Genomic DNA, 27546 nt, shown 5'->3' on the forward strand with positions numbered 1-27546 from the left:
AGAAGTTTGGAGATTCCCTGGAGAATGACTTCCGGACAGCTTGGAGGAGATCCTGCTCAACTATCTGACGGCTCAGGAGGGGGAAGCACTGCTCCATCAACCCTGTGTACAATGGGAATGGAGGACTGCTGACCTCGACTCAGGATGCTTTGAGTCGGTAGACGGAATACTTTAAAGACCTTCCCAATCTCACTGACATGTCTTCAGATAAGGAAGCAGAGTCGGGGGACCTGGTTTTGGGCTCTTCTATCTCTGGGGCTGAGGTCGCTGAGGTGGTTAAAAAGCTGATCAGCGGCAGGGGCCCATGGATGGATGACAAACAAATTCTCCTAATTTACTCCTGGATTTTTTCAAACAAACCCAAATGCAACACTGCTGTTGCCTCCTCCCTCAACTAATGGTAAAGTGCGATTACAACACGTGATTCAGTGGAGGAAGCCCGCTTGCAGTAGACTGGTTGGAAATAGTGATTGGATGTTTGGTTCTTTTTCAGTGAGCCGGTGTGAACTGACTCTTTTGGTTCGGCTCCAAAAGAAAAGCTGGTGGTCTGTCTGTTTAGCAGAGGCGGCTGGCCCATAGGGGGCGCTGGGGCACAGCCCTCCCAGATGTGGAGGGGGAAAAATATATATGTATATATTTTATATATTTATATTTTTTAAGCAAAATGTATATTATCAATGTCATTTTAACTTAACAGTGTGTTCCTACATGCAATCTAAACTATATAAACATCATTTCCAACAGCTGACTCTCATTCAACAGTCAATTTACCCTGACGTCACACATTAGTAACATTTTGGTCTATTAATAGAATTCTTCCTGGGCGCTAGTGAAAAGCGCCCCCGACTGTAGCGAAATAGCCAATTGTGTACTGTTACTGGGGGGAAAACAAAGAAATTCAGCCAATTAGCGTCGCGTAATTTTAGGATTTGGGGGCGCTGAAAATTCAGCCCCTTACACAGGAAATGCCGCGAAAGGGATGAGGTCACAGGTTACTCAGTCGAAGTGATAATGGCGCTGTTAACCACAGTTGAGGGGCAGCTTCCACCAAATTCGGTGAGATCCCTTTTAAACTACCCTTTTGCGAGAAGGACGATGGTAGAAAAAATATATCTTAAGGAGCTGGGACCCAACAAGCCCGAAATAGCCATCACCCAGCCAACCAAGGAGAAAGGAAAGGCCTATAACAGGACCTTTAGCAGAAATTGGTTCCAGCGTAAATCCTGGCTAACAGGCTGTGGAATATCTAATGCGCTTTTTTGTTTCCCCTGCATAATTTTTAAAAGTGGCAAGTGTGATTTGACGTGGACAGATTCTAGACAGACTGACTTAAAGTACCTCTCAGAACGCATTAAGAAGCACAAACGATCAAAAGTTCACATGGAAAACTGCATAAAAGATAAGCATAGCGGCGCAGCTGGACGAAGGGCACCGCATCGCTGTCAGAGGCACAATGAAGAGGTGGATAAAAACCATCATATTTTATCTAAGATCATCGACTGTGTGAAATTTTGTGGTGCTTTTGAACTATCAATGCGGGGACATGATGAAAGTGTTTCTTCAGACAATCCCGGAATTTTCCGAGGTCTGGTGGACTTAATGGCATCCATAGATCGGGATTTGAGGGAACACCTTGAAAGTGCGACTGTATTTAAAGGCACTTCAAAGACGGTTCAGAATGAGCTGCTGGACTGTATGCTAGCAGTTCTGCAAGAACGGATCGTGGATGAGGTAAAGACAGCAAACTTTTTAGCTATCCAAGTTGATGAAACTACTGACATTTCCACACACTGTCAGCTAGTCCTGGTGCTGAGATACATTGACCAACGCAACAACATACAAGAGCGTTTTTTTTAATTCATCAAGCTACACAACACCTGTGCGGATGCAATAGCTAGCGCCTTAGTGGAGAGGCTGAGCACCATCCTTCCCGAGGGACAAGAAAAAAAGTTGATCGCCCAGGCCTATGATGGGGCTTCAGTAATGAGGGGTGCCACTGGAGGAGTGCAGCGTAAGATCCAGGGCATCTATTCAAACGCTCACTACGTTCACTGTTATGCCCATCAGTTAAACCTGGTAATGCAACAAGCAACCTCTCATATCCCTCAGATCAGTCACTTTTTTTCTGACATGGAGGGATTTGCTTCTTTTTTCACGAAAATCGAGCAAGAGAACCGCAGTGCTGGATGAGGTGGTGGCGCATCGACTTCCAAGTGCATCGTCAACACTTCAACAGTCGTACTGTTAACACCGTGTACAAGCACAAGGGTGACCTGGTGAAGTGTTTTCAGACCATCCGGAACAGAGAAGCATTTGATGGCCCTACAAAGAGAGAAGCCGGCGGCTATGTGAGGATGCTGGAAGATGAAGCTTTTTGTTTTTTCCATTGTTTCATAAGATCATGCCACACGTAGACATGCTATATAACCAGCTGCAGGAGAGAAACATCGATGCTGTCTACATCACAGGAGCCACCCAGAGGTTCATTCACAGCATGTAAGCTATCAGGTAGGCTAAATGCATTAATAATAATCATCATCTTTAGAGCATTTTATACAGAGAATGTAGCTCAAAGCTTCAGCAGTTTGGCAAAGGAACACAAGACCAGCCCAGTAGCTATGTTAATATGTAGTGTATCTATGATGTTTCGATGAAAATATAATGTGATGTTTAGATGAAATATAATTGCCAGTAATTGTAACACAGCCTTGGGTTTGATTAATATATCCCTCGCCAGTTTTCAGAACTTACTCACAAAATTCCTGTATTGGATCAGGGAGGCTGTTCCTAATCTGGTGGAGGATGAGGGGTAGAGAAGACAGGTTCAGGAGCCACCCACAAAGAAACGGAGGACACTGGGAGAAGGCACGCAACACCATTTGGCACTGGAGGTGAGCACTTGCTGCTTGTTCTGATTTGAACCAGATCATCAGATCAAATCTAATGAAGATGCTGGCCATTTGATATAGTAATCCTGACTGAAATGTATATTGTCATAATATACAATATTTTTAAAAATTACATGTCATTGCATTATTAGCCATGCCAAGGAGAAGTTTTCATTCACCAAGCACCTCGTCAGCGCCACTCTGTTGCAAGGAGACTTGTTCCAGCAACACAGCAGAAAGTTCCCAGATTCAGCACTGGAAGCCACGGGGGAAGCCTATCCCTCATTGGATAAGGCCAGACTTAAGACAGAACTGTCCTTGATCTATGAAAACGAGGAGTTCCAGAGTTGCAGTGATGCATTGGCTCTCTATCAGGTTTTGATGGAAAACAATCTTCAAGACACATTCACTGAAAGCGTAAGTCTTCTAAACATCCTCATCACCATGCCGATGACAACATCAGAGTCAGAGAGGTGCTTCTCTACTTTAAACAGGATAAAGACTTTCCTTAGAAACACCATGGCACAAGATCGGCTCAATGCTCTGGCCATGCTCTCCATAGAGAAAAAACTGACAAGAGACATTCCTGACGTCAACAACAGGGTCATTGAGAAATTTGCCACACAGAAAGACAGACGAGCAAAGTTCTTGGACAAATAATAACTCTCCACCCCATTCAGTTCATCTTCTCTCTCTCTCTCTCTCTCTCTCTCTCTCTCTCTCTCTCTCTCTCTCTCTCACACACACACACACACACACACATACACACACACACACACACACACACACATACACACACCCGTGCACACATTGTTGATTTGTGTAGGTTCAGTTGATATCATAGAGGTACCTGAATTTTGTTTTTGATACCGTTTTTGTTTTGTTTTTGTTTTTGTTTTTTGATACTGTTCCTTTCTAAAGCCTAAATTCCTATGTGAATTGTTAATATATTTTATCTGTGATTTTGAGAAGAAAATTAAATTTTTATTGTGGAATTTAAGCCATTTTCTGACTGTTAATTTGAATGGTTATACTGGAGTAGGCAGGGAAATTTAGCGGCACATCAGCCCCACCAAGAATTTTTTTCACCAGCCACCACTGCTTTAGCATACGCATCAGAGTAGTATATATTATGTTAATGCTCATGTGGGTTAAGGTTAGGGTTAGGTGCAGTCGTCAGTTTGCACAATGCGTATGCTGGTCTAACAATGTATGCTAGAGTGACAGAACACCGGCTCTTTTGGCTCCCTAACAGCTCTTAATTTAGCATCTCTTTTACCCCCATAATTTACCTTAACTTCTTAAAAAATAATGAATTGTTTTTTGAAAACCCTTTTGTGTTCAGCATTTTTAAGAAAAGCCTTATATTTGCGTCATTTTGCGCATTTATTCTGATACGAAACCACTTACTTTTATTTAACATTTCAACAAAAGTCTTACATTGCACAAATGAGCAAAAAACAGTAAACAAATCCAAAAAACAGAACAAGAACCAAACTCAAGAAAGCAGCATTAATGTCTTCAGTGCAGGTTGGCATTCAGAAAAAAAAGATGCCTCATCTTGGATGGACTGATCCGGTTTTTCCTCTCTGTGAGTAGGGTTTGATGACACAACAAACTTACATACTCTCCTCACAGCTGTCTGCTTTTTCACTCACAGTGTAACGCCATCTACCCCCCTCTGTTTTCACATAATGGTATTGTTGTGGAAATTTCATATTATTCCCTTTACTATATTATGTCTACTGATCCCTCTCAGGGTAAACAGCTTGTTTAAGTTCTTGGTAATTAAGTTTAATACTGAGTAGCCTGTTGCTATCGTAAATGTGGATGCATTCTTTAGAACAGTTCGCTCTGACCTGTGTGACTTATCTGATACCAGCCAGGCGCCTCAGGATGACCCAGCCAGGCACTGGGGTTGTTTATGTGCTCACTAAACTGAAAAAGCTCATTAGGTTTGTTGAAGTGTCTAATCCTGTGTGAGGAACAGACAATCTCTTTGTTTGTATTTCATGATGTGCTGTGACGTGATCATTCTGCTTAAAAGATGCTGCATGTGTGTTTCTTATCAGATTCTGTTCAGATCTCTGTGCTGTCAGACCTCTGAGCAGTCTCTCAGGAATTGCAATTCTATTCTGTCTATTCTTCCTATTCATTCTATTCTTTGTATTTTAATCCTGTGTTCAATAAACTTGTAATCATTTTTCACTTCAAAACCAGACTCCTCATTCCTTGACAGAGTAACTTTTTGCCTCAACAGTATGATCCTATATCGTCACATGTGATTGGCCGCCTGTCCATGCAGGCTAATCCAAGCAAAGCAGTGCAATGGGCAGAGCTGGGGCTGAGCACTGAGAGCTAAGCATGCAGCAAAAGGAAAAAAAAAAAAAAAACAAGAAACTGGGAGCCGGCTCTTCTGATTCATTACCAAGCATCGGCTCTCAGAGCCGGTTCTTTCTTGCACTAGTTGGAAAGGGTTAGCTAGAGTTTAAGCGGAGGAAAGTCTGCTGTTAGGAGGTGTAAGTGGAAAGCAACAAAAACCCAAGTGGTAGTGGCAAGAGTCACCCCTTCACCCGAACCGAACTTGTATCCAAAACATGTTTGCATTTGGCAGCAGTGTGGAAGTATTTTTGGATTTGAGCCAGATAATGACAAACAGTGTGAGTTGCATTGCAACAACCAGGGCAGCAGCACCACAAGGCAACACCACAAATCTCTACAATCACATTAAACGTTACCACAAATTGCAGCATGATTCAACCGTACAAAGCAAGAAAACATAAACAGATGTCAATATATATATATATATATATATATATATATATATATATATACATCCATTTTCTGCTGTTTATCCGGAGTCGGGTGGTGGGGGCAGCTGCCTAAGCAGGGAAACCCGGACTTCCTTCTACCCAGCCACATTCACCAGTTCATCTGGAGGGATCCCGAGGCGTTCCCAGGCCAGCCGAGAGATGTAGTCTGTCCAGCGTGTCCTGGGTCTTCCCCGGGGCCTCTTTCCAGTGGGACGTGCCTGGAACACTTCACCAGGGAGGCGTCCAGGAGGCATCCTAACCAGATGCCTGAGCCACCTCATCTGGCTCCTCTCGATGCGGAGGAGCAGTGACTCTACTCTGAGCCCCTCCCAGATCACAGAGCTTCTCACCCTATCTTTAAGGGAGAGCCCGGCCACCCTGCGGAGAAAACTCATTTTTGGCTGCTTGTATTCGCGATCTTGTTCTTTCTCTTGTACAGGAACATCTGTTCAGACTGGGAGCCCCGGGGTCAAGGTGGGAAACACCTCCGAAGGTGGTAGAGAATAACCGAGCTAAGATCGTGTGGGACTTCCAGATCCAGACCGACAAAATGGTAATGGCAACCCAGCCGGACATTGTGGTGATGGACAAACAGCAGAGGAAAGCCGTTGTGGTTGAAGTCGCAATACCAAGCGATTGCAACATCAGGAAAAAGGAACATGAGAAACTGGAGAAATACCAAGGCCTGAAAGAAGAACTTGAGAAGGCCTGGAAAGTGAAGGCAACAGTGGTGCCCGTAGTCATCAGAGCACTCACGGCAGTAACCCCCAAACCGGTAGAGTGGCTACAGCAGATCCCAGGACAAACCTCAGACATCTCGGTCCAGAAGAGTGCAGTCCTAGGAACAGCAAAGATACTGCGCAGAACCCTCAAGCTCCCAGGTCTCTGGTAGAGGACCCGAACTTGGATGGATGAGAGACCACCCACGGAGGGCGAGGGGACATTTTTTTTTAAATGCTAATCAGCAGAGGCAAAGTGATGCATGCTTCAACATGCTGCAAGTCTTTCAGGAACAGGCACAAAAAGAGCGGCTCTATGGGCAGAGCTGAAGCCAGCAGGGATCTGTGATGGGGTGTAATGGACAGGATGGCAGGAAAAGCCAAAGTGATATGCATAATTATCACACACATGTAAATAGTTATTTTTGCACTGCTGTATGCACTATAAAAAATAAATGACCATGAAGAGTCAGATGTATTCAGTTTTTGTCAGTATTATGTCGTTTGGCCACATCTATGAATTATTAGCTAATAAAAATATTAAGTAATTATTAACCAATAATAGCTATGAACTGTTCAAAAATCCATCTTTGCTCACCATGTTTTAAGTCTTTATCCTGGGTTTTAGTAATGGTCTGACATCAAATACTTGTTGACATTTATAGAAGTACACACCTGTAAACATTTAGCTACCCTTTCTACATTTTAACCCTTATATACTGCTAATTTTGTGTGACTGTATCTCCTCATAATTCTTCTAAACCATAATTAAGTCACAACCAACCCTTCAGTGACGGATTACTCCACCTTTGCTACTGATAGATTCCATAATGCACACAAAGCTTAAAAGCAGGTGATGGGATCTTTATTTTGCACATAACAAAAACATGAACAAATGATGCATTTTCTATGGAAATTTCTCTTTAAATGTGTACATCATGTATACATGTATGTTCTGTCTGTCGAACTTCCACAACATGGTGATTATTATGAAAAGGTGTGTTGTGATTTGTTGGAAGGCTCGAAGTAAAGCATCAAGGCTGCAGCTCTCCAGCTCCTTCAGTATCTGCAGCAGGTGGTTGTGTCCATCCTCTCCAGTGCAGCTTCAGGCGGCTACAAATGTATTGAAATGTCACTCTGGACATACGGAAATTCTCATTGGTAAAACTGGGAACAACCTTTTTCCACCAGTCCTCTGCTTTGCTCCAGACCCAGCTGGACGGTGAGGAGTGTTGTTCAATGAGCTGCAGCAACGTCTGAAACACAAACAAAACACGAGTTACAATAAACCTGCCGTCTGAAATATTCACTTATCGTAACATGCTCCATGTAGACAGTAGAATAACGTCTGAAACGTTTACGCATATGACACGCACACAATCACCGTATGTTCACTAAGTTAAACTTACACGTCGTCACCTTTGTCTTCAGCGTTCTATTCTCCTTTCTTCCTCCATTAAATGAAGAAGCTGCTGGATTCTTCATCTCCTGACTCCCTCTATGTGCATTTCCAGCCTCGACGTTAGACGCCTTATTTTATCGTCCATCAGTAACATCCCCGTCAAGCAGAGCATAAACACGCTGATTTCTTCATTCTCCATATTAGTTTGGTGGTGTTGTTTTGTGCTGTTGTTATTTTTCACGGGTTTTGTTTTGTTGTTATGTGGCACTTAAGTCACATGTCACTGTTGCAGGTGGTTGTGTCACATCGGTCCCCCTACCTCTTCCTAACTCATGTGTGAATGCAACATGAAACAGTTCACCTGGGTAAGGGCAGTTCATAGAACCAGTACAGTTCTTAGAACTATGTTCTTAGAACGTCTTTGTCCGAATGTGCCTAATAGTTCAACCCTCGTCACATGTGGGCAATGTAAATAAATAACTTTCAGTCTATTTAATTTGAAATTGGCTATTTTCACAATTTATTTACGTCTTTTTTGGTATTGGTCTTGAGCCAGAAAAGCAGTTTTACTGCTGTTTCTGTGCACAGGTCAAGTCACTGAATCAGCCAGTAAGTGTTAAAATACATGTGGTGTTACCCACTCCCTTCTGTGTTATCATAGTTACCCAAAGATCGCCTACAATTGATGCCTTGCAGCTGACGTCACAGACGTGTTCCACTGCGTTCGAATGCTTGCCGCCGCCATGTTGAGTACCTGCGCTGAGTACCTGAACCACACAGGTAGTCGGAGATGCCGTCAAAATGCTGTGCAGTTGGGTGTGACAAAAAGAAAGGAGACGGAAATATAGCTTTTTATCGATTACCAAAGGAAGAAGAATGTCGTCAGAGATGGCTTTCAGCGATCAGGAGGGTTAACTGGACGCCGACTGCAAGTAGCCGTCTGTGCAGTGTACATTTCATATCAGGTGAGTTTCAATGCAAGCTAGGAGAGCTAGCTTTAGCTAGCGAGGTCTGATAAACAAACTTTTTAGAGAAGTAAGTGATTAGATTAAATCCGATTAGACCCTTTGTGCAACAAATGCATTTGATTAGCATTTCATATGAAGATCTTTCAACAGAGATAGCAGTTGTTAGCTTAGCTTACATGTCGGTCTACAGCAACAAAAGTTGGCTTACACCACAACAAGCTAAGCTGCCAAAGGATGCTCCTCTGCAGTCTGTGCTGTCTTAATAATAACTGACGATCGGTAAAACAGCAGCGGATATTTTAATCGTTTCCCTGTTGTTTTATTTATGGCCACTTCTGTGCACAAGCAGCATTTACAGTTTTTAGTTTCTGTTAACTTCGGGTGGTAGGTCAATGTTGACAGTTTATTGTGCTTAGATCAACTTAAGATATTTCATTCATCTGGTTACTTGGTTGTAGCTGCCTGGAAAACAGGTCGAGTAATATTAACTGAAACCTCTGTCTCATCAGGTGCAGAAAGCCAGAACCCACTAAGCCCAGACTATGTGCCAACAATATTTCCTCATCTAAGTTCTCCCAACAAGCAGAAGAGGATTTACCAAATGGCAAGGTTTGAACGAACTCAGGCCCTGAAAAGAAAAAGGGCAGTGAGCAGAGCTGACAGAGGAGGGACAGGAAAAGCAGGAGAGGACAGACAGGAGGAGGACAGACAGGAGGAGGACAACAGCGACCAGCAGGAGGAAGGGGATGCGCAGCGGAGGAATAACAGGGACCTCCTCTCCCTCTCTCTTCTTCCCTCCTCCCCTCACTTATACTGTCCTCTTTCTCTCCTCAACTCAGTCTAGATTTCATGTAAAGTAGGTACAGTAAGTCAGAATACAATCATTAGAATGAAACCATTAGAAAACGTAACCTTGGGCTAAATATGTCATATGCAAGCAGGACCTGTGAAAGTGTCGTCTGCACTGTTATGATTTGCAGATAACGACATCCTCTGGTGGTCCCTCCGGTTCACCACAGTAGCTTCCTGAATGAATGAAATCATTCTAATGATTGTATTCTGACTTACTGAACCTACTTTACATGAAATCTAGACTGAGTTGAGGAGAGAAAGAGGACAGTATAAGTGAGGGGAGGAGGGAAGAAGAGAGGGGGAGAGGAGGAGATAAAAGGATGAGGAAGGATGGTGAGAGAGGCAGAGGAGGAAATGAAAGAAGGAAGGTGAGAGGAGAGCTAGAGGAAAAGAAATGAAAGGATGGGGTGGGAAGAGGAGAGGAGTGATAATGTCTTATTTTTCTTGTTTTAGATTTTGTATTTGTCATGGTATTAAAATCATTGACAAACGGCTTCATGTTTCTCTTCTGTGGTAAAACCTTAAAAATGTTAAAATATTGTAATAATGAAACAAACCTTGTTAAACAAAATTCACGGATTTATTGAAATTGCAGTTCTTTGTGTGTTGGGATGATTCATTCTGCATGTCACTCTGGTGGAGCAACAGGAGGACAAAGACTACAGAAAACACACTTTCACCATTTTGTCTAGTGGATTGAGTCCATCTGGGGCTGAATAACAAAGGGATGTGGGTATAAATATAAATATCAAATGCATTAATGTTAGTAACAGCTGCTGAAAAGGTGATAGACATGACTTAACTTTAAGGAAAGATGATATAAAGAGAAAACAATCAATTTATAATAAGAATCCAGACCGGGTAACTCATGGACTTTCTCATCTTTGCCTTGGAAACTTTCTTGATTGAAAGATAATAAATTTAATTGACCTTTAATCTTACGGATTTCAGTGTTTAATCTCATACATTCCTCATTTAAACTTTTAATTGTGAGTTGACAAACTGCATTACTACTAGAGATGTGACGTTCATGAATGAATCGATTCTTTTGAACGGCTCTTTTAAATGAACGATGGGAACCGATTCACAACTGTGAGCCGTTCATTTGTGAGCCATTCTTTTTATATACAATTTTTTTACACTGCCTTCATCAAATGCAATCAAATAAAACTTTATTTATAAAGCGCTTTTCATGCTATATGCAACACAAAGTTCTTTACATGATTAAAAACATAAAAATAAAAACACTCAATGAAATCTTTCACACAGTCACACGCACACACGTATACACACACACACCAAGCCCAACCCCACCCCCCTTCGAGCTAAAAATGAATGAATGAATAAATAAGTAAATAAGAAGTAGTTTGAGTAAAATGAAAATAAAATAAATAACATTTGTGGCATCATAGAAGTCTGATGTCCAACACGCTCCATTCATGTGAAGCATCTATGGACAGAGAGAATTGTTTGGAAACAAATACTGTGAGTTCTATCCAAAACATTTACTAGAATTTGCACTGACTGCTCAGGTTTATCCTTTTTAATCTATATTTTTCCTATAATTTTTTAATCTTGCATAGTAGATTTCATATAGGTACATATTTTGATTGTTTGTCATTCTTATATATTGTGAAATTTTGTAAGATATTGTGAGAACAAGCCAGTCTTTTGAATGGCTCTTTGAAAGGAACGGCTCCTCAAGATCCAGCTCCCTTCAAAGAGCCAAAAATCCCATCTCTAATTACTACAGGAACCATCTATTTCCAATTCAGCCTCCTCCCTGTCATTCATCTGCTGCGCATCCCCTTCCCCCTGCTGGTCCCTGTTGTCCTCCTCCTGTCTGTCCTCTCCTTGGTCCTGCAGGTTGCTGTTGTCCTCCTCCTGTCTGTCCTCCTCCTGTCTGTCCTCTCCTTGGTCCTGCTGGTCGCTGTTGTTCTCCTCCTGTCTGTCCTCCTCCTGTCTGTCCTCTCCTCGGTCCTCCTGGTCACTGTTGTCCTCCTGCTGTCTGTCCTCTCCTGCTTTTCCTGTCCCTCCTCTGTCAGCTCTGCTCACTGCCCTTATTCTTTTCAGGGCCTGAGTTCGTTCAAACCTTGCCATTTGGTAAATCCTCTTCTGCTTGTTGGGAGAACTTAGATGAGGAAATATTGTTGGCACATAGTCTGGGCTTAGTGGGTTCTGGCTTTCTGCACCTGATGAGACAGAGGTTTCAGTTAATATTACTTGACCTGTTTTCCAGGCAGCTACAACCAAGTAACCAGATGAATGAAATATCTTAAGTTGATCTAAGCACAATAAACTGTCAACATTGACCTACCACCCGAAGTTAACAGAAACTGAAAACTGTAAATGCTGCTAGTGCACAGAAGTGGCCATAAATAAAACAACAGGGAAACGATTAAAATATCCGCTGCTGTTTTACCGATCGTCAGTTATTATTAAGACAGCACAGACTTATGAGGCCAGATCAGTCTCAATAGGAATGAACTCACGCCAGGTTTTTCACAAATGCACATGCTCTGGTTTGCATTTGTATTTCAGAATCGGAAATGCACACTTGCTGTTTCACAAATGCACATGCTCTGGTTTGCATTTGTATTTCAGAATCGGAAATGCACACTTGCTGTTTCACAAATGCACATGCTCTGATTCACAAATATAATTTTGAGGCACACTTGTAAGATTATACGAATTGCTGAACGTGCATTTACGAACTGCTTCTCATTTGTGAACATCTCTGCATTCGTGAGAGAATTCTCTGCGGTGGATTTTGAGACTCCCCTGACGTCGCAGGGTAACGAATGTCACCATTGGTTGACTAATCTGTCAATCAAATTTCCGAGTGTGATTGACAGATTCATCAGTCAATCAGGTGTGTTTGCATTCAGCCAATCATACTGCTCCTTACATTTTCTCCATACTTTTAAACCTGTCGCAGAGCTATTTGAGCTATTTGAGGAGACGCAACAATCACTTGTTGCGTCTCCTCCATGTCTGCCCGCTAGTTGGACTTGAACTACCATGCTCAAATAGCTCTGCGACAGGTTTAAAAGTATGGAGAAAATGTAAGGAGCAGTATGATTGGCTGAATGCAAACACACCTGATTGACTGATGAATCTGTCAATCACACTCGGAGATTTGATTGACAGATTAGTCAACCAATGGTGACATTCGTTACCCTGCGACGTCAGGGGAGTCTCAAAATCCACCGCAGAGAATTCTCTCACGAATGCAGAGATGTTCACAAATGAGAAGCAGTTCGTAAATGCACGTTCAGCAATTCGTATAATCTTACAAGTGTGCCTCAAAATTATATTTGTGAATCAGAGCATGTGCATTTGTGAAACAGCAAGTGTGCATTTCCGATTCTGAAATACAAATGCAAACCAGAGCATGTGCATTTGTGAAAAACCTGGCGTGAGTTCATTCCTACTGAGACTGATCTGGCCTCATACAGACTGCAGAGGAGCGTCCTTTGGCAGCTTAGCTTGTTGTGGTGTAAGCCAACTTTTGTTGCTGTAGACCGACATGTAAGCTAAGCTAACAACTGCTATCTCTGTTGAAAGATCTTCATATGAAATGCTAATCAAATGCATTTGTTGCACAAAGGGTCTAATCGGATTTAATCTAATCACTTACTTCTCTAAAAAGTTTGTTTATCAGACCTCGCTAGCTAAAGCTAGCTCTCCTAGCTTGCATTGAAACTCACCTGATATGAAATGTACACTGCACAGACGGCTACTTGCAGTCGGCGTCCAGTTAACCCTCCTGATCGCTGAAAGCCATCTCTGACGACGTTCTTCTTCCTTTGGTAATCGATAAAAAGCTATATCTCGGTCTCCTCTCTTTTTGTCACACCCAACTGCACAGCATTTTGACGGCATCTCCGACTACCTGTGTGGTTCAGGTACTCAGCGCACGTACTCAACATGGCGGCGGCAAGCATTCGAACGCAGTGGAACGCGTCTGTGACGTCTGCTGCAAGGCATCAATAGAAGCACTACTGGCTAAATATGAAGTTCAGTTTCTCACTTTAGTTCTGATATGTGTTTGATACTTCGGCATCAAATTAATTTAAGCCAGTGTAAGTTTCTGGGATGTTTTGTGATTTCTGTCTCCATATTTGTAAATCTTACCCAGGTTCTTTAACATACAACTACATATTAATTCTTCGGATCAGAAAATACAAGTCAGAAAATACAAATACAAGTTAAAAAATACAATTACAAACAAAAAATACAAGTAAAAATCAGAAAATACAAGTACAGGTAGTTTTGTCCACATTTGACACACTACTCCAGAACCAATCAGAGAGAGGAGGGCGGAACTTCTCTGTGTCTACGACCAAACTTCATGTCATGTGGAAAAGCACCGCTGAAGCCGATCTGACCAAGGCCGGCGTGAACGTGACTGCTCCCTGAAAGTGAGTTGGTGAATGGATGTACAAAAGTTCAGATGGAAAGACATTTCTCTACTGTTAGGTAACTCCACTAAGGATTGTTAAATGTGTCCTTAATTTACAGCTTTCAGCTTGTAAAAATTCTATTTCCAGACCAGGCCAGGAGAATTTCGACAAGTATGTGAAATACCCTTGCTTTAGGCCCATGTCCCCAAGAGTATTACCTGGGCCCTGCACTCTGACCACCCTGGATGGCCGGTACCCAGCAGGGTCAATGGCTGCTGATCTTGGCCTGCCGGTGCCTGTCTGCCTCTAGCCTCCATAGAGGTCACATTTGGTGGTCACATTTGCACGATTACACTCATTTCCGATCACTCCCCATTCTTCATACTCTGCATGCTGATGCAGTCACTGAGTTGTCCAGTGGGTTTATACACTACTTTAATTTAGGTTTTGTGTGTGTGTTTCTGGCACTTTGTTTGTCTCAGTGCATGTTTTGGTTATTTATATATTTAATTATAAGGCAGAGGGCCCGTGTCATGCTAAGGAGGACCAGGCCCACTCAGATGACCACCTGGAACGTGCCAGTACCAACCCCAATGTTCCAGTTACGCACCCCGGGAATCAGGACACCATCGACCACTCCCCCCTTCCTTCCTTCCTTCCTTCACCCACCCCAACCCCCTTTACCTTAAAAGAAAATCCCAACTACCTCTTATGAATATCTTGAAAGGACAAAAAGGAAAGCTAAGAGAATCCTGGCAGATGACGATCACTCTCTGTCCTGTTAGTTTGAGCTTCTGAAGTCAAGAAGACGATTTAGAGTTTCTCTGGCTAAAGGTCCCTTCACAATGTCTTTTATACCAAATGCCATCGGCATTTTTAATTCAGCAAAGTGACCAATTCACAGAGGTTAATTTGAACTGCTGCATTTTTACTTCTTAATGTTTACTTTTTAGTGTTTTACATGTATGTTTGTTTCATTTGTATTTTTATTGCACCTATGCAGTACTATATGTTAGAGGTGTGTGTGGGTTGTGGTAGAAAGCCAAAGACAATTTTCCACTTTCTTGGACTATAGATTCAATATTCTATTCTATTCTATTCTATTCTATTCTATTCTATTCTATTCTATTCTAATAAAAAGCATTAAGTTAATAAAAAAAGAGTATTTAACTAAAATGAGGAAACTACCTTACACTGTGGCTGAGAAAAAAAATAATGAGAAGTCTTTTATGCAGATCATGTTTTTAAGAAACTAACACAAGAGTTTTAGAGAAGTCGTGTGTGATAACATCTTAATTAGAAACTAAGCATAAGTTTTTTAGGGAAGTCTAAGGAAAAAACAATTTGAACTGTTTTTTTATTTAAACAGCGGAGGGTCAGGATATATACAAAGGAACATACGCATTGCTAATTAAAGCAAATTACAGTACAGGAATGACATAAATAAAATAGTAACAGGTGGAATACACAGACCTCACTGGATAACAGATGTTTTTCTGATACACAGAAAGTTTGTATTTGTGACGATTACATGTTTAAATGAATTGAAAAACTGTTAAAGTTTCATCTTCTTTTCTTTGAGGTTTGTTTTCATTTTGATTAAACAAAGAATATTTTATACTATATTATGTTCACCACACTCGTCCTTTACTGATGGCATTAAACTAGGTTATGTGCTGGTTATACAAATAGCCAAAATATTTGGCTATTTCTTTTCTACCCAAGTATCCCCCAAGAAAAGAAAAAGGGGGTCTCCAACAGAAATATACAAGATGAGGAACAAACAACACAGACAGAAAACAGGACACAGTGATGTATGGACAGTCGGACATTTCTTTTGAAATATTTGGGTATTTCTTTTCTACCCAAGTATCCCCCAAGAAAAGAAAAAGGGGGTCTCCAACAGAAATATACAAGGTGCGGAACAAACAACACAGACAGAAAACAGGACACAATGATGTATGGACAGTCGGACATTTCTTTTGAAATATTTAGGTATTTCAAAAGAAATGGGAGGAGATAAAATGTGTACTTATTACCATATTTCATGACTCATATTTGAAGTATATAAAACCCACGTTTTGGATGACAGCTTTGCTCATACCTTGAGAAGCTCTTCAGATTGTAGGAACTGTGTTGTTGACGACATGAAGAACATGATGATCTTCACTCCGCTGTGTCTGACCCTGTGCTGGATGCTCTCTGTGGACTCCAAGAGGGTGAGTCCAACTTCAGTCATTCCAAAACTTCACCAATAAAGTTATGTTTGAGCAACTTTATGTTTTGTTGGTAGAGTCCAGGAGTGGCTGTAAATGGCAAATTAAAATGAACTGAAGCCAAATTTTTCTTGGCTGGATTGTTGAACAACCGACACTTTAGCACAGACGTGTTTCTATAGCACTTTGTTGTATACAGCATACTGAATTCTTGCGTTTGCACTTGTTATAGTTAACTAGTCCAAGATTTTAATAGTTTTTAACATTTCTCTGCACTGCATTAAGCTTATTTCCACTTATAATGGAAAACATCATCACCAAGCTCTCATTCAGGAGATTGTGTCTTCTAATTATCCACAAGAAAAATTGTGTTGATGTACAATTATCAAGAGAGCAAATAAGACATGAACGATTCCTCCTTGATTCTCTCTTGGTCACCTCCATTTGCATCTACATGTGATAACTGGAAAATTGAAACACAAAGTGTTTCCACAGACATTTCTTTACATGAAGAAAAAACATCTTAATCTGATATAAATTTAAATTTTTTTTCAATCAGGTTTCTAAATAGACTAAACAGACGCCAGCAACACCAAACAGCAATAACTGTCTCTGTTCTTTTTGTTTTATTTTGTTTATAGATCCCATTAGACATGGCTGACCAATCGTTTGATGACATGTACGATGGCTGCAACGACAAAGCGTCAATGGACAAGATCAAAGAGCAGTTTTCTAAAGAGCTGACAAGTGGAGTATATGCACAGGCCTGGAAAAAAGCTCAAACGTGTGCTGTTCAGAAGTTTAACATAAGGAGCACGGAGGACATGAATCTGACCATGGATCACATGCAAGCAATCTGTGTGTACACAGCTATTTATGCGCATTTACAGTTTAATACAGCTGTCAGAGAACAAAGGAAAAATTATATTAAGCCATTCCAGTTCCATATTTTACATTTCCTGTTGACAACAGCCATTAGAATATTGAATCCTAATCACCGCTGTCACATCACCTACAGACGAACTGGAGTTGCATTTACTGGAACACTCAACCAAACAATTCGTTTTGGTTTCTTTGCATCCAGCTCTTACATAATAAACCTGACCCGATTTGGTAATGAAACCTGCTTTAAGATTGAGACCTGCTATGGTGGATATTTAAAAAACTATTCACAATATGATGAGCAAGAAGTGCTCATCCCACCGTATGAGAAGTTCGCTATTAAAGACATAGTTAGACCACCACGTTATATCAAAGGGCTGAAAGACTGTAAAACCGTCTATGTGTTGGAGAGTGCAGGATATAAAAGTAATCTGAACTGCAACGTATTTAATCCACATCCATTAACTCGTATTTACTGGAAGGCAAACAAAATATTGCAGGTTTTGTGCAACGGATTAAAAAACCTTTTCAGCTCTTGTTTTAAAGGTTGAAATCGCTTGTCACCAAAGCCAAGATAATATCTAGTGCAAACAATAAAAAAAATATAAAAAAATAAATAAAATAAAATGAAAAATGTAAACAGTGGCTATGGTTTCCAACTTTATGCTTAATCTTCAGTCTTCATATGCAACTCTCTCAACTTCTTTGTGCCTTTTTTCTACATCATGTGTAGAAATGACTCCCAGCAGCTGTAATGTTTGTCCTTCACTTGACGGAGCTGCTGGGCTGCTTTCTGTAATGGACCATTTATTGCAAGAAATAAACGTGTAAAAAGGCATCTTTGTTGTTTCTCTGTTATTCTGGATTTACTGCAGAATGTGATTTTTTTTTCAGTCGACCTCAAAAGTAGCCAGATGTCAACTTTATGGAATCTTGACAGCTGTATCTCTCCCAATCCACAAAGACCCGACCCACAACCCACAGGGCCCAAAGACCTATTACCATGTCATTAATGACAGGTTAGAGTGGTATGAGTAGGATTTAAAAGCTTGCAGGATTTAATACAATGACAAAACTTTTGTTTATTGATTTGTGACCTCATTTTTGTTGTTTCTTTGTCAGTAAAAACAACGTCTCATTGAATTTTGGAAAATGGCCATGAAACAACATTGTGGTCACATTTTAAAAAGTGAAATATTTTACTTTTACAGGCCAGTGGAGCTATGGCCTGTATATGAGGTAAAATGTGTTAGATGCTTAAACTAGATATTGTTGATTGCTGGTGGTATATAAACATAAAGTTGTGTTCTCATCAGCACAAATTCAAATTTCTCTGTTTCTTGAGTCTCTTCCCCTTCCCTCAGCCACACAGACTTCACACCCACTCTGCAACCACAGCTTTTACAATACATTTTATTCTGGGTCAGGACAAGTTTTCAGATTTTTGGAAGACATCTTCATTTCAGTACCTAGAAAATCAAATTTCATCCATCTTCCCTCAATGACTGTAGACTGGTTATACTACATACCACATAATGAGCATCCTTCTAATATATAAGTAGGATTTTTCAGCTGCTCGAGCTGCTGTGCTATCTGCCTTCATGTATTTTACTAATTCAAGTTCCTATATATATATATATATATATGTGTGTGTGTGTGTGTGTGTGTGTGTGTGGTTGTGTATGTACTGTGGAAGAAATTTAACTTATTATGCTCTATATATAATATTATAATCACACCTATAATTACTTCCTTTACTATATTTCTTTATAAATTGTATTTACACTGGTTGTTACTATATTACACTTTTTTTCATTGTACATTTTTACTCATTGTGCTTTAATCCACTTTTATTGTTTATTTTCTCTATATACATGCTGTGTTAGAAGTTCACTAGGAAGATAAGTTGACCTTCATCTGGTCCTTCCTCAGACCTTTAGTCAGACTGGTTCTGGTGGAGACACAACTATGTGATGTTGTTTTGACACCAGCTCTTGGAGTTGTGTGTCCACCCAAGGTCTTCATGAAGGAGGAGGATTCTTTCTACAGAAATGTATTGTTTTTCCTCTTGTCTGCCCAGAGTCTCTCCCGACTTCATGCGAGTCAGGACGACCACTCTCAATTACTTGCAAGAAATTCTGTATTCAATACTTCTACTGTAATAAACCTTATATACTTTTTACTCATTCCAGACTCTTGGTAATTTTTCTACAATAATAAACTGCTAAAAAAAAGGGAACACTAAAATGACACATCCTAGATTTGAATTAATTAAATATATGGTATTTTTTGTTAATCTGTTTTTCTCCTTCTGTTTTCCTGTAGTTGAGTTATAGTAACACACAAATTTAGCTTTGTGGGATTAATAAAGTTTTTTCTTATCTTTTATTATGCTGTTCTTCTTTAAGTACAATATACTATAGTAAATATAGTAGTATATACACTTTATTATCTATATTATTAAATATAGACATTACTCATTTAGTCTGTCTCATTGTAATGCATAGGTTGGTGCTCAATGTGTGGTTTCAGACAATAATGCATGTATGTCGACATCTGTGAACAAAGAACTCTTTCTTTCTTTCTTTCTTTCTTTCTTTCTTTCTTACTTTCTTTCTTTCTTTCTTTCTAAAAGATATAACAAAGTTTATCTATATTTGAACTTGTATCCTGGCAGTGCATTTGAATATGGCTGGAGATTTAAGCACACAAGCAGACCACAGGGTTACTGGAACAATGCAGACAATCCTTCAGCAGAGATGAACTGGAGTGTACTGCTCTCATTCTTTACTGATTGGATGATCACGGTTCAATTTTACTGGCTGTACAAAAAAAGGGGGGCTGGGATAATTATAATACAACAAAATGGCACTTTTTACGTGCATTCTTTGAACATCGCAAAAAGCGCCGTTTACTGACCACCAAGAACGTTGTCTTTTTCGGCGTTTACCGAAGCTTTAAAAAACAGCATATATTACGCCGTTTTAGACACATAAAACGGCACTTTTAATGATTTTACGTTTTTTTACATAATAGAGTGGCGAATTATGACCACTTTGGCTTGCCATACTGTTGATCAATGGAGTCAATCATCCACGCTGGTGGCCATCTTGCCAAAGTCAGCTCGTGCACATACAACATTGTTTTAAGGGTGCATATATATATATATATATATATATATATATGTGTGTGTGTGTGTGTGTGTGTATAATGTGTGTGTACATGTATATATATATATATATATATATATATATATATATATATATAAACATATATAAACAATATAAAATAATTAAATTTAAACATGTAATAATTCAAATTAATTAATTATATTGGTAATTTTTATATTATCATAACACATTATAACACATTTATATTACATTATTTTACATTATTTTCTTTATTCAATATAGTGGCTGTAACATCTTGGACATACAAGTGACATTCATTTGCAATACAGAATAGGTGCAAGATTTACAAATATGCATGAAGGAATGCAGCTTGTTAATATCCCCACCCTGTACAGAGAACTAGAGTATTGTAGAGATTTACACCTGGAGAACAGAGATAAAAACAGAGAGATGTGAGTGAACCTGGAACTGAATTTAACACTGAAAAGACTCCAAATTACACTGATATACAATTAAATGACCCAACTTAAAATTTCACTAGTGTTAGATATTATTTTGATTTGTCTTTGAATGTATAACTTGTGTATGACCTTAGTTAAAATATTTAATTGCAGTTTTGCAAAGCAAAGCTTTGCAACAAGAATATTGTGTAATCTTGGATTAACATGCGTTGCTTTCTGTTTCTAAGTGAAGAAAAAGAGCTGATATTTAAAGATTAAAACTGGTATCAGGGGAAATGTCTGGCCGGCAACATGTGGTTGCTTTTGGCCGTACTTCTGTTTTTGCAGAAACAGGAACCTCAGATGGAGTCGAAGCAGGCTGACAGCAGAAGATGCAGAAAAATCTGCCTTGCAACAGTTAATTAGTTAGTTATAGCATCCAATCACTGTTTAGTTTAGGCAAGGTGTTATTACTGGGTTCGGGGAAAGCAGAGGAGATTTTGACTATCAGCAGCAGAACTTCTTCCTCTGTAACTAGAAAGGGTGAGGTAGTCTCAGAACCCAGAATTCTGTCACATTTCCAATTATTTGTAAAAATAAATATCTTGACTTTGAGAGAAGTTGTTTGTTCTCACCGAACAAATCAACGGACATGGGTGGAAGGAAAACCACAGAGTTTTCTCTAACACCAGACAGATACACAGTGCATAGCAGAGGGAGAGAGAACTTTAAAACCAGCACAAACTACACCTTAGTAATTAATGTACAAGCTCTTGTAAAACAAAATTGAAAACAAAATAAATAAATAAATAAATAAAAATAAACAGCCCAAAAGACATCGCTTGGCTAAAACTCTTTGAACAGGACTGTTTTGTTGAGCTTCTGGCACATGTTGTTTCTCTGTAAGCTAAGTGTAGTCATCTTGGCAATGTGGTGCAGCCTTAGCTTAAAAAACAGGGACATAACTAATGTCAGCTGGTGGTGACTGTCTATGCCAAACTGTGTGTAGCTGTTGTGCTCCTCCAGCAAAAACACATCCTCTGACCTGTGAATATAGGTGAATATAGCAGCTATGTTTGCTCCATCTAGTTTGAAATCTGTATTTTCATAACATTAATACTGTTCTTTGTGGATTGATTTAATTCACCAGACGGCTGTAAAAACGGATTTGCCTTGTGGTGGAAATAAAGGAACTGGTCAAATGCATGTGTGTGATTCTGATCTATCACCTGCTGCAGGTTCTATCTTTGTGATCCAGTACCTTTATCGTCAGGGAAGCAACTTCTCTCCCCCACAAATATTTTATAGATCAAATCCATAAGTCCCAGTTTTTGATAATATATAAAGTGGATGACTTGACCTTACCAGATTCATTGTGCTTGTTGTCTCATGCTTTTCTTTAAATCTCAGAAAATCTTTCTTTATTTTTCTGCACAAGAGCGAGAGACATCATCATGAAAGCATTCTTGTTGTCTAAGTACACATGAGTGTGTTATTCTTCTATGTACTGGGTTTTGGTTATCTGGAGTCTCACTCCTTCTGTGTAAATGCGAGTGTGGTTTAGGTGTAGCATTCTCTGCTCTCCAGCAGGTTCCTGGTCCTCTCAGCACCTGCTCATCACCTCATCACCAGAGTTGTCTGGGACGCAGCGACTGGACATCACCTCATCATACGAACTGCTTATCTACTCTGACTGGCTCTCCACTCATTGCCTTTATTTAGTTACTCTCAATGAAAGTATCTACAACTTACCTTTATTTGAAAGCCGCCCTAGAGAGACTATTCCAAGAAATAATTTTGTTCGTCACTCCAAACCCTTGGACCCACCAGTTGGCCTGGCTCCTGCATTTACTCTGGGGACAACAAGCATCCAGGTTTCAAGTCAGTTAGCTCATCTTGCTCATTTCCTGAGAGATCCTCAGAAAGGCTCCATAAGCACCACCTTGGGCCACTGCTTTCTGAAAACTTCACATCAGCGTTATCGCTGGAATAACTTTGCTGCCAGCCCACTCACTTCCAAACAGCTGTGGTACTGTGATCCTGTGGTATTTTGAACAATGCACAGCCATGTCATTAAAACCTCCAGAAATGGGGTGAACTTGGGGGGAAAAAGGTTTTTTTCCTTTTATAAAAAGGTTTATTATTGTTGGGTTGGATGGAAGAAATTTATGTAACAAAATAATTAATTATATCTGTAGCTGTTAATGAACTGTATCCAAGTTAAGACATAAAAATTTTTTCCAGTTGCAGAGGGAAACTTTCACAGTGGAAATCAGTCTAATGTGCTGGCAAAGATGCACGTTTTACACAAAGTGTTCAGTTGAGAGATTTTCATCATCAAACAAGCACACAGACTCAGAATCCAGTTTCTTCAGAATTCAGGAGTTTATTAACATGTAACACAAGACAGTAAAAATACTTTGTAAAGATTAAGTTTCTCCTTTCTATTTATACTCTGCTTCATGTCACTTCCAGACATTCCTGGTACAAAGTCCCAATAGCTCCAAATACATGGGTTCATTCTGCTTTTTCTAGAAAGTATTCCAACTTTTGAGTTCCAGCTGTGCAACATGCCTGTTTTTCCCTTTACTAAATATACTTTTTATACTAATAGTCAAAATATTTAAGAATCTCAAAAGAAATGGGAGGAGAGAGGTGGGAGGAGATAAAAAAAAAAAAAACATGTGCTTTATGAAACATTTTATGACTCATATTTCATGTCCAATATAAAACCCAATTTCAGGAGGAGACCTTTGCTCATAACTTGAGAAGCTCTTCAGATTGTAGGAACTGTGTTCTTGACGACATGAAGAACATGATGATCTTCACTCCGCTGTGTCTGACCCTGTGCTGGATGCTTTCTGTGGACTCCATGAGGGTCGTGAGTACATCTTCAGTCATTACAAAACTTCACCAAAGATCTTTGAGCAACTAATTTTAATAAATAGCAAATTAAAACAAAGTGAAGTAATATTTCGTGTATACAGCATATTGTTTTTCTGATGTTGCATTTGTTTAGTATTTGTTTGTAAAAACAAAACTTAACCAATATTTTTATTCCAGTGAGCTGGTGTGAGATTTATATTATTTTTGACACGCCTCTGCACTGCCTTAGCCTGTAGTCAGACGTATCTATAAAATTTTATATCTGAAATCTCTCAACATTAGGAGTTCCTTAAGTTAACAAAGTCACCAAGTTATTTCACGTGTGCCCGAGCATGAAAATAAAATCAGGATTTCAAATGTGATATAGAAAATAATGTATAGCATAATTTCATTGTAGTTTGGAAAACATTATCACCATGTTCCCATTTGTGGGGTTTGTAGCCTCCACTTTTTATGCCAAATGGGTAAAAGAAAAATCTTTACATTTGTTAAGAAAACATTTAAGGCAGGTATCAAATAGGGTTCACTGGGTTTTACTTAGTTTTGGCAGAGATGACTCAGATTTTGTCTGAGAGACTTTTTCATTTGGGAGACTCTGGCCTTCACTTCTCCACAGGAAAAAAAATCTTGTTTACGTAAAATTGTCAAGAAAAAATCTAATGCATTCTATTCTACAGTCATTTAGCAGACGCTTTTATCAAAAGCGACTTACATTTGAGAGTAAGAGTAAGAAAGTAATGCATGATCCTGAATCTGTGTTTGAGCCTGTTGTTTCTGAGGAAGAGAAAATTTCATGTGGTTGTTATTTCATCATGCTTCTACATGAACATCAGCCTTACCAAACAGCAATAACTCTTTAATAGCCTCTTTCGGCATCTTTCTTTTTCTTTGTTTGTTTTTAGTTCCCATTAAACATGGCTGAGGATTCGAAAAAACATCTTAATCTGATATAAATTTTATTTTTTCTTCTATCAGGTTTCTAAATATGCCAAACAGATGCCAGCAACACTAAACAATAACGGTCTCTCTTCTTTTTGTCTTTATTTTGTTTATAGATCCCTGTCAGTGATGTGTTCCCATTAGACATGGCTGAGAAATCAGTTGATGACATGTATGATGGCTGCAGCGACACGGCATCGATGGACTGGATAAAAAACAAGTACTCTAAGGAGCTGACAAGTGGAGAAGAATATGCATGGGCCTGGAAAAAAGCTGAAACGTGTGCTGATGATAGGTTTAAGAAAAGGAGCCCAGAGGACATGGCTCTGACCAAAGATCACATGCAAGCAATCTGTGTGTACACAGCTAGATATATATATTCAGAGTTTAATGCAGCAGTCAGAAAACAAAGGGAAAATTATCCTGAGTCATTCCAGTACCATATTTTACATTCCCTGTTGACAACAGCCATTAGAATCTTGAACCCTAATAACGACTGTCACATCACCTACAGACGAAATAATGTTGCATTTACTGGAACACTCAACCAAAAAATTCGTTTTGGTTCCTTTGCATCCAGCTCTTACAAAACGAACCTGATCATCTTTGGTAACGAGACCTGCTTTCAGATTAAGACCTGCTATGGTGGATATTTAAAAGACTATTCATTCTTGAATAAACGTGAGCAAGAAGTGCTCATCCCACCTTATGAGAAGTTCACTATTAAAGACATAAAAAGATCTCGTGAAATTGAAGGGTTGGAAGACTGTAAAATTGTCTATGTGTTGGAGAGTGCAGGAACTGAAAGTAATCTGAACTGCAAGTTATTTAATCCGCATCCATTGGCTCGTATTTGCTGGCAGGCAAAAAAAATATCACGGGCACGTCCCACCAGAAAGAGGTCCCGGGGAAGACCGAGGATCCGGAAAGACAGCTCGTGGCTGGCCCGGATATGCCGCCGGATTTCCCCAGATTGGCTGGTGGCCGAGGAGAGGGCAGTCTGGGTTTCCCAACTTAGGCACCTGCCCCCGCGACCCGACTCTGGATAAGCGGCAGAAGATGGATGGATGGATAGATAGATGGCAAAAAAAAAAAAAAAAAATTCAGATTTTGTTTCAGCTTTCAACATCACTTGTCACCAAAACTGAGATAATATCTAGTGCAAACAGTAAAACAATGGCTATGGTTTCCAGCTTTATGTTACTCTTCATTAGATTCTTTGTAATTTCATGTTGTTAATAGTTGAAGCCTTTAATGGAAAATTCATATATATATCTTGTCTTTCTGCTGTGTTCCTCTTTATAAGCAACTCAGTCAATCAAATTTCTTTGTGCCTTTTTGTCCATGTGTATAAATGACTCCCAGCAGCTGTAATGTTTGTTCTTCACCTGACGGAGCTGCTGGGCTGCTTTCTGTAATGGGCCATTAATTGCAAGAAATAAATGTGTAAAAAGGCATCCTTATCGTTTGTCTGTTATTTGGGACTCACTGCAGATAATTCTACAGCAAGAGTCTGAATTGTTTAGAAAAAAAGCCAGAAATCAACCTGATGGAATCTATCAGCTGTGTCAAACAAGCCCAATCCACAAAACCCACCCACAAGGTAGAAAGGGACTGATCAACACCCCATTTACCTCATCCTGAAAGGTCAGCGCACTTTTGACGGCGAGAGTTAGATCTATTTAATATTAGGTGGTCATAAAACTGTAGCTGGTACCAGAGGTGGACTGGGACAAAAACGTTGCCCTGGTATTTTGTGCAGACCAGCCCACATACAACACACAACCCATGTTTGCACTCCCTCAAATATGTTTGAACTGTGCAACTCTTCAAATCCTCTTAAGTCATGCAGTGAGTTAGTGGCAATCAGTGAGACTGGATACATGAAACACTTTCAAAAAATGTTGTTTATCCATAAAATGAAAATCTGTACTCAACGATGAATCCTAAAGCAGCACCAGGCCCCCCCAGACAGCCACCCGGCGTAGGCCAGCACACACCCCGATGTTCCAGCCGCACACCCCAGGAACCAGGGTGCTATCGACCCCTCCCCCCACTCCCCACCTACCTCAATCTGCACCCCACATAACACCACACTCACACCCTCCCCCGCGCCGCACCCACAACCACCCACCACCACACAGCCACGCCACTCACAACCCACCCACCATGCCCCGTGGGGGACACCCCAGGCGGACCAGTGGACAGCGAGCCCCAAGCACCCCCCCTTGACCCAACCCCCACAGAGCCAGCAGCCCAACAGCGCAGCCACCCCGGGACCCGGCCCCGACCCGGGTCGCCACGGGGTGCATCCAAGGAGACCACTGAATGGTCTCCTCCGTTCCACCCCGCATGGCTCCACGCCTCCCAACTCCCTACGTGTGTGTGTGTGAGACAGCGAGAGCGGGAAGTAAGAGGGGTCCGACTCCGGGGATATACGTCCAGAGGGATATACTTGTTGACACTTATAGAAGTACACACCTGTAAACATTTAGCTATCCTTTCTACATTTTAACCCTTATATACTACTAATTTAGTGTGACTGTATCTCCTCATAACTCTTCTAAACCATAAGTAAGTCACAACCAACCCTTCAGTGACGGAAATTCTCATTGGTAAAACTGGGAACAACCTTTTTCCACCAGTCCTCTGCTTTGCTCCAGACCCAGCTGGATGGTGAGGAGTGTTGTTCAATGAGCTGCAGCAACGTCTGAAACACAAACAAAACACGAGTTACAATAAACCTGCCGTCTGAAATATTCACTTATCGTAACATGCTCCATGTAGACAGTAGAATAACGTCTGAAATGTTTACACATATGACACGCACACAATCGGCGTATGTTCAATAAGTTAAACTTACACGTCGTCACCTTTGTCTTCAGCGTTCTATTCTCCTTTCTTCCTCCATTAAATGAAGAAGTTGCTGGATTCTTCATCTCCTGACTCCCTCTATGTGCATTTCCAGTAAGTGTTAAAAAACATGCGGTGTTACCCACTCCCT

General features: G+C 40.3%; 1 protein-coding gene across 4 annotated transcripts; it reads left to right on the top strand.

Moving 5' to 3' along the window:
- Positions 1-16158: 16158 nt before the first annotated feature.
- LOC121656275 (erythroblast NAD(P)(+)--arginine ADP-ribosyltransferase-like) lies at positions 16159-25695 on the top strand. Of its 4 annotated transcripts, none has more exons than XM_042011297.1 (3): positions 16159-16267; positions 16906-17639; positions 25477-25695. In XM_042011297.1, the coding sequence occupies exons 1-3, from the start codon at positions 16196-16198 to the stop codon at positions 25589-25591; spliced, it is 921 nt and encodes a 306-aa protein (XP_041867231.1). In that variant the 5' UTR covers positions 16159-16195; the 3' UTR covers positions 25592-25695. The 4 variants fall into 4 exon arrangements, with proteins under 4 accessions (XP_041867231.1, XP_041867230.1, XP_041867228.1 ...); XM_042011296.1 differs by lacking the exons at positions 16159-16267; positions 16906-17639 and adding exons at positions 23461-23598; positions 24659-25416; XM_042011295.1 differs by lacking the exons at positions 16159-16267; positions 16906-17639 and adding exons at positions 23469-23598; positions 24506-24532 and having other exon boundaries at positions 24704-25695.
- Positions 25696-27546: the final 1851 nt, after the last annotated feature.

Source organism: Melanotaenia boesemani, chromosome 17 (assembly GCF_017639745.1).
Source record: "Melanotaenia boesemani isolate fMelBoe1 chromosome 17, fMelBoe1.pri, whole genome shotgun sequence".
Taxonomy (NCBI): domain Eukaryota; kingdom Metazoa; phylum Chordata; class Actinopteri; order Atheriniformes; family Melanotaeniidae; genus Melanotaenia; species Melanotaenia boesemani.

What these genes read in the sequence shown, in the direction of transcription:
- LOC121656275 (XM_042011294.1), top strand. Translation starts at nt 23,524, where the DNA reads ATGAAGAACATGATGATCTTCACTCCGCTGTGTCTGACCCTGTGCTGG. An exon ending in CTGTGGACTCCATGAGGGTC is followed by an intron (nt 23,599 to 24,658) that starts GTGAGTACATCT and finishes TTTTGTTTATAG; the next exon opens with ATCCCTGTCAGTGATGTGTT.